General features: G+C 53.1%; 1 protein-coding gene across 1 annotated transcript in view; it reads left to right on the plus strand.

Annotated features, from left to right (window-relative positions):
• Positions 1 to 7,753, plus strand: part of grin2aa (glutamate receptor, ionotropic, N-methyl D-aspartate 2A, a) — a gene marked incomplete at both ends in the record, with an annotated part of 93,179 nt that extends 85,426 nt beyond the window's left edge. The window contains 3 exon segments of the mRNA XM_084439087.1: positions 1,780 to 1,899; positions 1,902 to 2,017; positions 5,870 to 7,753. Of these exon segments, the coding sequence (XP_084295213.1) occupies positions 1,780 to 1,899; positions 1,902 to 2,017; positions 5,870 to 7,753 (2,120 nt within the window).
• Positions 7,754 to 9,719: the final 1,966 nt, after the last annotated feature.

Raw genomic sequence — 9,719 nt, forward strand, 5'->3', positions numbered from 1 at the left:
ATGAGTGAATGAGTGAGTGAGTGAGTGAGTGAGTGAGAGAGAGAGAGAGAGAGAGAGAGAGAGAGAGAGGGAAAGTGGTTTGTTTCCTGTTCAGACTGAATCAGAGTGGGTGCATAACAGACAAAGGGGAGATTGATTCTCTTATTTTTTTCTGTAAAGCACTGTGTTGCTACATTTGTTTGTATGAACAGTGTTTATATAAATAAAGTTGACTTTGACTTTGAAAGACAAGGACAGGCAGAGCAGGAGAGCGATAGAGAGATGGGTTGAGACTTTTGATGTTCTTTATTGAGACACTCACACAATAAACTAAACACCAAGCACTTAAAAACTATACAATAATGCCCTGAAAAACAAACCACAACACCACAAATACCAATACCAATTATTTTATTGTAGTCTATGTAGTTCTCTGGTGCATCGTTTCCCATATTTGCAGATTTGATGCAATGTAAAAATATGTAGTGCTTAGTCTAAAGCAAGTCTACATAGACAAAGTCATTCTGGCCTATATGCCGTTGGAGAGCTGGCCTGCAACACGCAACAATGTGTTCCAACAGCCGGTGAGATGGTGGACTAACGTTAAAGTCGTACTGAAATGAAAAAAAGCATTCTGTCCATTTTGGTTCACATAATTGGTCATAGTGTTCACCTATTCAACGATGTATGCCAAAAAAAATAAAAAATTATACTTTTGTTGTAATCTTATGAAAGTATATAATTTCTTACTTCCTGGAAAACGGTAGGTCACGTGCAATTACGACAACAGGTACCTTAGATTTTAGGCCAATAATCTCACGACATCCACCCGTCAATCAACGCTATCCTTCTATCGAATCTGTCTAAAGTTCTTAAAACCCGTCCACTTGTCAATGTTCCAATCGAATTCCTCTAAACATTATGTCCCAACCTCATAGCTTGTTTGCATCGGAAATACGTCAAACTACGGACTTAGATGATCTCAAACGTCCGTTTCTGTGCGACTTTAAACCAGAGCCAAGTGGCCATCGAGTCCAGTGTTCCGGGCTGTGGCCTGCTGGGTGCTGAGCTGCCCTGTCATCTGTTCTAATATCGGTCGTGCTTAAAATATTGCAGCCTTAATTTAGGCCTCTGACAGTGGTGTAATTTGTTGCTCTACTTCTCTCTCCGTGCGTCAGAAGTGCCATTGCTGTGTGTGTGTGTGTGTGTGTGGGTGTGTGTGTGTGGGTGCGCAGTAGTTTTTCTGTGAGGGTGTTTCTTAGTGACCACCATTTTACAGTGCCCTAAATGGGGTGTCATTTAGGCTACTGTAGTTTTCTGTACATTTTTTTTACATATAAAATGCCCCTGCTCAAGAGCCTGGACCACCAGACACCACTTTATAAATAGCCAACTAGCTTAGATATAATTCAAATGAAAACCTATAGCTTCCTTTGCCAACTACTGTAGCTTAGCTCCCAGACAGCAAGCGGATCTGGGCCATATACAGGCCAGATCTGGCCCTTGTGCTTAGTTCCGGGTCCATATATGGCCCAGAATCATTACACATCCGCTTGCTATCTGGGCTCAAACAAGAAACATACAGTAACTACCTTCGATGATCGAAATTCAACGCCCAATTTTCGATTCTGAATAGAAATTGTGACACCCCTAGTAACAAACCTCCAGAATGAGGAGGAGGAGCTGGAGGATGAGAAAATTGATTGATTGATAGATTTGCTCCCATTTCCTCCTACTGCACCACACCACACTGTACCAGCTCTATAATCTCTCTCTCTCTCTCCCCCCCCCCCCCACCAGGCGAGATGGAGGAGCTGGAGGCCCAGTGGCTGACCGGCATCTGCCACAACGAGAAGAACGAGGTCATGTCCTCCCAGCTGGACGTGGACAACATGGCGGGCGTCTTCTACATGCTGGCCACCGCATGGGCCTGTCCCTCATCACCTTCATCTCCGAGCACCTGTTCTACTGGAGGCTGCGCTACTGCTTCACCGGGGTCTGCACTGGCACGCCAGGCCTGCTCTTCTCCATCAGCAGGGTAAGACCCGGGCGGGGCCGGAGGGTAGGGGGGCGGGCTATGTGTGGGCATGTGGGTCTCTATAGAGCACCAGGGTGGGGTATGAGGGTAGGGGGGCGGGGCTATGTGTGGGTATGTGGGTCTCTATAGAGGACCAGGGTGGGGTAGGAGGGTAGAAGGGCGGGGCTATGTGTGGGTATGTGGGTCTTTATAGAGGACCAGGGTGGGGTAGGAGGGTAGAAGGGCGGGGCTATGTGAGGGTATGTGGGTCTTTATAGAGGACCAGGGCGGGGTCAGAGGGTAGGAGGGCGGGGCTATGTGTGGGTATGTGGGTCTCTATAGAGGACCAGGGCGGGGTAGGAGGGTAGGAGGGTAGGGGGCGGGGCTCTGTGTGGGTATGTGGGTCTCTATAGAGGACCAGGGCGGGGTAGGAGGGTAGGAGGGTAGGGGGGCGGGGCTATGTGTGGGTATGTGGGTCTCTATAGAGGACCAGGGCGGGGTAGGAGGGTAGGGGGGCAGGGCTATGTGTGGGTATGTGGGTCTCTATAGAGGACCAGGGCGGGGTAGGAGGGTAGGAGGGTAGGGGGGCGGGGCTATGTGTGGGTATGTGGGTCTCTATAGAGATCTTCCTGCTCTACTAGGCCGGACTAGGCGGCCTATACACAGATGAAACCCATCTGTTATTAGAGATCCTGTGCGGTGATTGGCCCTTGCCCCCCACCCCTAACCTATATAACTGTCTGTCAGAAATGTTACTTTTATGCTGATGAAGGCTTAAGGCCGAAACGTTCACTCTTGCCCATTAAAGTTTTGAAGACTATGTCTATCTCGTGAGTGCTGGTGCTTTCCTTCATTTATTATAGCACTTGACCTGGCACCCGTGACTGCTCCAGATTAATTTTGAGTTGTGCGCACTCGTATGCTTTTTTGTCTCTATAGAGGACTAGGGCGGGGTAGGAGGGTAGGGGGGGCGGGGCTATGTGTGGGTATGTGGGTCTCTATAGAGCACCAGGGTGGGGTAGGAGGGTAGGGGGGCGGGGCTATGTGTGGGTATGTGGGTCTCTTTAGAGGACCAGGGTGGGGTAGGAGGGTAGGGGGGCGGGGCTATGTGTGGGTATGTGGGTCTCTTTAGAGGACCAGGGTGGGGTAGGAGGGTAGGGGGGCGGGGGTATGTGTGGGTATGTGGGTCTCTATAGAGCACCAGGGTGGGGTAGGAGGGTCGGAGCGCGGGGGTACAGTCTGTGTGGGTATGTGGGTCTCTATAGAGCACCAGGGTGGGGTAGGAGGGTAGGAGGGCGGGGCTATGTGTGGGTATGTGGGGCTCTATAGAGCACCAGGGTGGGGTAGGGGGGCGGGGCTATGTGTGGGTATGTGGGTCTCTATAGAGCACCAGGGTGGGGTAGGAGGGTAGGGGGCGGGGCTATGTGTGGGTATGTGGGTCTCTATAGAGCACCAGGGTGGGGTAGGAGGGTCGGAGCGCAGGGGTCCAGTCTGTGTGGGTATGTGGGTCTCTATAGAGCACCAGGGTGGGGTAGGAGGGTCGGAGCGCGGGGGTCCAGTCTGTGTGGGTATGTGGGTCCCTATAGAGGACCATGATGGGGTAGGAGGGTAGGGGGGCGGGGCTATGTGTGGGTATGTGGGTCTCTATAGAGGACCAGGGTGGGGTAGGAGGGTCGGAGCGCGGGGGTACAGTCTGTGTGGGTATGTGGGTCTCTATAGAGGTCTGTGGGGATGTTGGCACTGTTGTGCTACACTGCGTCAGCAACGTCTAGTGACCTAGTTTGCTCTTCTCCGTAAGCAGGGCAAAGCTAGGGCACTTCAAATGGGGTAAGGGTTTTGAGGAGAAAGTGTGTGTGTGTGGGGGGGGGGGGGGTAGGGGTGTTGAGGAGAAGGTAGGGGCAGTATAAACAAAGTAGGGACAGTAAGAAAAAAGTAAGGGTTTTAAGGAGAGGTTAGGGGCAGTGTGAAGTGGCTAGGGGCATTAGAAAGAGAGAAAGGGGGAACTTCATGCAGTTGGGAAACCGGAGCGGTAATGGGAGCATGTACTAGAGAAGAAGACGCAGTAAGAGGAAGGTAGGTTAGGATGGGGTGGGGTAGACTAGATACATTTGGGTCACGAGACAGAGAGACTAAAGAGAGAATGAAAAACAAGAGGAATGCAGGGAATGTAACAGGTCACTATCTATATACACAGGCAGAATGAAACCACAACAACTGACCTTGAGCATCGTCTTCCTGGTATTGACGAAACGTCAGTAGCCTCACTCATCACACTGATCAGAAGAGACAAAGCATGTTCCACTGCAGTATCTCTGGGTTGGACTAGGCTGGACCGGACTTGTCTGGTCTGGACTGGACTGGACTGGACTGGACTGGACTGGACTGGACTTGACTGGACTGGACTGGACTGGACTGGACTGGACTGGACTAGGCTAGGCTGGGCTAGGCTAGGTGAGACTGGACTAGGCTAGGCTAGGCTAGGCTAGGCTAGGCTAGGCTAGGCTAGGCTAGGCTAGGCTAGGCTAGGCTAGGCTGGACTGGACTGGACTAGGCTAAGTTAAAGTAAGATAGACTAGGCTAGGCTAGGCTAGACTAGACTGAAATAGCCTGGCAAACAGACTGCAGACCCATTGCAATTTTTGGGGGGACGTTTTCACTATGAGTCTGGACTTTCACCCACCCAGAGCGATTTGTTTTCCCAGAAAATGGGGTACCAATCAGGAGACATTTTAACTGCTGTTCCGCCCCCAGTTCCTGATTGGTTCCCGTAAATGATGACGCAAAATACAGGAGTACACTAGCAGTAGAACAGTAAGGGCATCTCCCAAAGCAACAAGCGTTAACATTAATGTTAGAAGAAAAAAACACAGACATAAGTGAAGTTATTGCAGATAGAAACTCAATAATAACAATTGAAGAAGAACGAGTATGCACTACTTTTTAGGAGTTTATCAGCGGAAGAGACGTTTTCGTCGTTCTTCTGAGTGGATTTGGCAAAAGTTTGATCTATGTTTTGTTACGGTGATTGGCTGAAGGGGTTCGTCTGTCAAGGCAAGTACTCCCGCCCACTCAAATCGCTCTGGGCGGGTGAAAGTCCAGACTCATGGTGAAAACGTCAAAAATGTTTGTGATGAGTCCGGTTTACCAGGCTTAGACTGGACTGGACTAGGCTGGACTGATCTGGACTGGACTGGACTGGGCTGGGCGTAGCCGATTCAAGGAGAAGTTCGTGCCGCATTGCATCGTAGGTTCATGGGTAGGCCAGGACAGGGGGATCACTATCGGCTAGACCCGAAAGCACAACTGCAAAGCAAACAGGGCCCAGTCTAGGCTGGATAAGTTAGGACTGTGTGCTGCAGGGGTCTCCTAAATAACATACATTAAGGCAGTTTTTATTTGCATGTTTAATTAGCGAGGTAAATTAAAGTGATGCACAGCCCAAACATTTTTAACTCCTGGTAATGAGTTTGAGAGTGTTAGGATATTAATTATAATGTTTTAGAAATTACCGAAGTGTGGAATAGGGTTTTATTGGTTTGCATGGAAAGAAACAAATCAAACTCTCTCCCCATCTCCATCTCTGTTTCTCTCCTTCCCTCTCTCTCCCTCTCCCTCCCTCTCCCTCTCCCTCTCCCTCTCACTCCCTCTCTCTCTCTCCTTCCCTCTCTCTCCCTCTCCCTCCCTCTCTCTCTCCTTCTCTCTCTCTCCTTCTCCCCCCCCTCTCCCTCCCTCTCTCTCCTTTCCTCCCTCTCTCTCCCTCTCCCTCTCCCTCTCCCTCTCCCTCTCCCTCTCCCTCTCCCTCTCCCTCCCTCTCTCTCTCCTTCTCTCTCTCTCCCCTTCTCTCCCCCCCCCTCTCTCTCTCTCTCTCTGCAGGGTATCTGGAGCTGCATCCATGGCGTGCACATCGACATGAAGAAGAAGACGGACCTGGACTTCAGCCCTCAGGCCAACATGCTGAAGCTCATCAAGTCGGCCAAGCAGATGACCAACATGTCCAACCTGGGCGGCTCGCGGATGAACTCGCCCAAGCGCGCCGCCGAGTTCATGCATTCGGCCGGCCCCATGATCATGGACATGATGGCGGAGAAGGGCAACTTCATCTACGCCGACAACCGCAGCTACGCCCCCAAGGAGGTGGTCTACGGCGACACAGGCGACCTGCAGGCCTACCTGACCAACCGCCACAAAGACCACCTCAACAACTACATCTTCCAGGGCGGGCAGCACCCCCTCACCCTCAACGACGCCAACCCCAACACCGTGGAGGTGGCGGTGAGCGCTGACGCGGCCCAGACCGGCGCCAAGCCGTCGCGGGCGCTCTGGAAGAAGTCGGTGGACACGCTGAGGCAGGGCCCCGCCCCCGCCGCGCCCGACATGCTGACCCCCGACCCCCGCGTGTCCATGAAGACGCAGCGCTACCTGCCCGAGGACGCCGCCCACTCCGACATCTCCGACTGCTCCAGCCGCGCCGCCTCCTACAAAGACCCCGATAACAACAAGCACCTGAAGCCCAAGGACAACTTAAAAAAAAGACAGTTGACATCGAAATACCCCAGGGACTGCAGCGAGGTGGAACTGTCCTATTTAAAGACTAAGCAGGGCAGCGGAGCGAACCAAACGGGGAGGGGGGAAAAAATATACACCATCGACTCAGACCGGGAGCTAAGCTTACACTCAGAGCCCATCCACTACCGCGAGAGCCGCGGCCTTGCGGCCGACGACATGGACTACCCCGAGATGTACTCCGACCACAACGACAACTACCGCAAGTGCGACCAGCCCATCATCCACCTCAACTCCAGCCCCCTTCACCACACGGACTCGGAGCTCCTCCCCGATTCGGCCTACTCCAAACACTACAGCCTGAAGGAGAAGAACCTCTCCCTGTCCCCCCACGAGTCCAACGACCGCTACAAGCAGACGCACTGCCGCTCCTGCCTGTCCAAGGTGCCCGCCAGCTACCCCGCCGGGGGTCACTACGCCCCCACCGCCTCGGCCTCGGCCGCCGCCGCCGCCGCCCGCTCCCCCTACAACCGCTGCGAGGCCTGCCTGCACACCGCCAACCTCTACGACATCAGCGAGGACCAGCTGCTCCAGGACGCCGTCCTCAACCCGGGCCTTCACCGGGACGAGATGTTCGGCCTGTACTGGCCGCAGACGGACGGCCCCCACGTCCAGAAGAGGAACCGCCTGCGCCTCAGCCGACAGCACTCGTTCGACAACATCATGCTGGAGAAGCCCAAGGACGTGGACCTGGGCCGGCCGGCGCGCAGCGTCAGCCTGAAGGACAAGGACCGCTTCCTGGAGGACTCGCCCTACGCCAACCTGTTCCGCCCCAGCTCGGACCGACTGTTCGGCTCCAAGTCGGCGCTGTTCGGCCACAACCTGGAGGAGAGCAAGCGCAGCAAGTCCCTGTACCCCGACCACGGCTCGGACAACCCCTTCCTCAGCCACTCCCTGAGGGACGACGCCAGACTGGTCCACGGACGCAGCTCCTCCGACATCTACAAACAGCTGACGTCCGGCCCGCTGAAAGCGCGCAACGAGAACAATCTGCGCTCATCCGCCAAGTCCACCGCCTCCTCCTACTGTTCGCGGGACGGGCGGATAGCCAATGACATGTACATAACTGAGCATGTGATGCCTTACGCAGCCAATAAGACTAGCGCATACTCAGCCCCCCGCGTCCTAAACTCCGCCCAGTTCAACAATAGACGGGTGTATAAGAAAATACCCAGTCTGGAATCGGATGTTTAATAATGTTTCCCGGGTTTGTATCATAGTTTCAACTATCTATCCACTTAGGATGCCATAGCCACACTCTTCTTCTTCAACATCGTAATCCAGAACCCGAAACCTGGGTACCGTGGTACTACTGCTCTCTTTACAGATCTCACTGACCGTCTGCTCTTCATGAGGTGGCCTCAGGGCGCACCGCCTCAGGCTTTTCGGGGGGGGTGGGGGGTGGGTGCTGACTACCCCCTCCCCCCTTCCGCGGGTGAAAGAGAGAGAGAGGGGGGTTTAGGCGACACGCGCCGGACTGAACCACAGAGCGAGAGGCAGGGGAGGGGAGCGGGATAGAGAGGGGTCGAGAGGGAGAGGGGTGAGGCGAGGGTAGAAGGTTGGAGGGAGAACGGGGTGGAGGGGCTAAGAGAGTGGGGATGTAGGAGTCAGCCTCCCCTCTTGTTCTGTTCACCCCCCCCCCCCCCCCTCCCTATCCCCCCCCCCCACACACACACAAACGACCCGCTCCCCTCTCCTCCCCTCTCCTCCTGCTCTCTCTGGAGCCAGCTAGCTGAGTGTCGGCGCGTTCGCGGCCCCGGGGCCAGGGCCTGCGCGCTGACCAGATGGAGCTGTTTGAAGTCAGGGGGCGTTACCCCGAGCGGTGCCCGGCACTCTTGCCTGTTACCCTGACAAATATGGCCACCCGGTTACCTGGCAGTGAGAGAGGAGAGAACGGGAGGGGCATAGCGAGAAAGAAGGAGTGGAAAGGAAGGAAATAGGGTTTGTAAAGGATTAGACAACGGGTAGAGAGTGATAGGGATAGCTTAAACTACCTATAAGATTACTTAATTTAGAGGTTTGATAACGGCTGTCTTAACAAGTCTGGGTTGGGACTACCGGTAAATTGAAACGGTGACAGGAAGGAGGAAGGGACTAAATAGCTATATGCTAGGCTAAAGACGAACGTATTAGGAAGCTTTGGGAGGGCTAGGCTGGGCTAGGGACTGTAGTTGTTCAGGGCTAAGTGCGCAGGTCTGTGAAAGTAGGCAGTAGGGCTGAGAGGATTGTGGCAGCTGGCTTCATCATTAGTGTTTACAAACAGGGAGGGAACCTGAGGCGGGCGATGGGATTTCATTTGTGGCACTGCACATAGAAAAATATATAGCAAATCTTGCTTTTTATTCTATTAACTATAAGATTTTTAGGGATTCTGGCATTCGAATCCCCCTATTTAGGATTTTAGTGTTTGCTTATTTGGTAGCACAATAACCATTAGTTGAAACCTCTCTCCCACCTTTGCTTTGAAGAAGCATAACTTTGGAAATACCGTCAGGAGTAGATTATTTTGCATGTGTTAATTTTCAGGTGTCGGAGAAGAGACCACCATATTTTACATTTTAAGGGGACTGTGTCTTGCCGGTTGAGGCGGATGGATAACTGTGCAATCGAAACTTGACCTTGTGCTTAGTAAGTCAGCGTCGCTCGGGCTCCAGAGCCGAGCGAGAGAGCGGCGAGCGGGCGAGCGGGGCGAGCGAGAGATGACACCGGCCGTCACACGTCCGGGAGGGAAGGAGCTGGCGCATTTTTGTCTCTTTCTCCCGCAGAAACAGGGTACTATACTACTGACGATTCCTTAGAAACGTTGTATGACAACTCGTATTGTTTTTCTAATTGAACTTTGTGTGTGTCAGCAGTGGTGCTGGCGAACCCTCCCTGTCTCTGACTGCCACAGGGCCGGGCCGGCTGGACTTGTTTACTTGTTAACCTTGGATGGAGGGTGCAGAGAGAGATGGAGAAGGAGGGATCCCATGTTCTACTCCTGTGCTCATCAATCATTTATGTGTGGAGTTGTGTATGCATGTGAAACCTTGGGTAAGCTTGAAGTCTTTACCAGAACATTCTGTTTTTCTTCCGTGATTGTTTCGACGACATCGCCAACATGAGATGACCCTCAACCAGGGTAATCATTCTCACTCATGTAAACATACTGTACACATAC

Source organism: Borostomias antarcticus (assembly GCF_949987555.1).
Source record: "Borostomias antarcticus genome assembly, chromosome: 5".
Classification (NCBI taxonomy): domain Eukaryota; kingdom Metazoa; phylum Chordata; class Actinopteri; order Stomiiformes; family Stomiidae; genus Borostomias; species Borostomias antarcticus.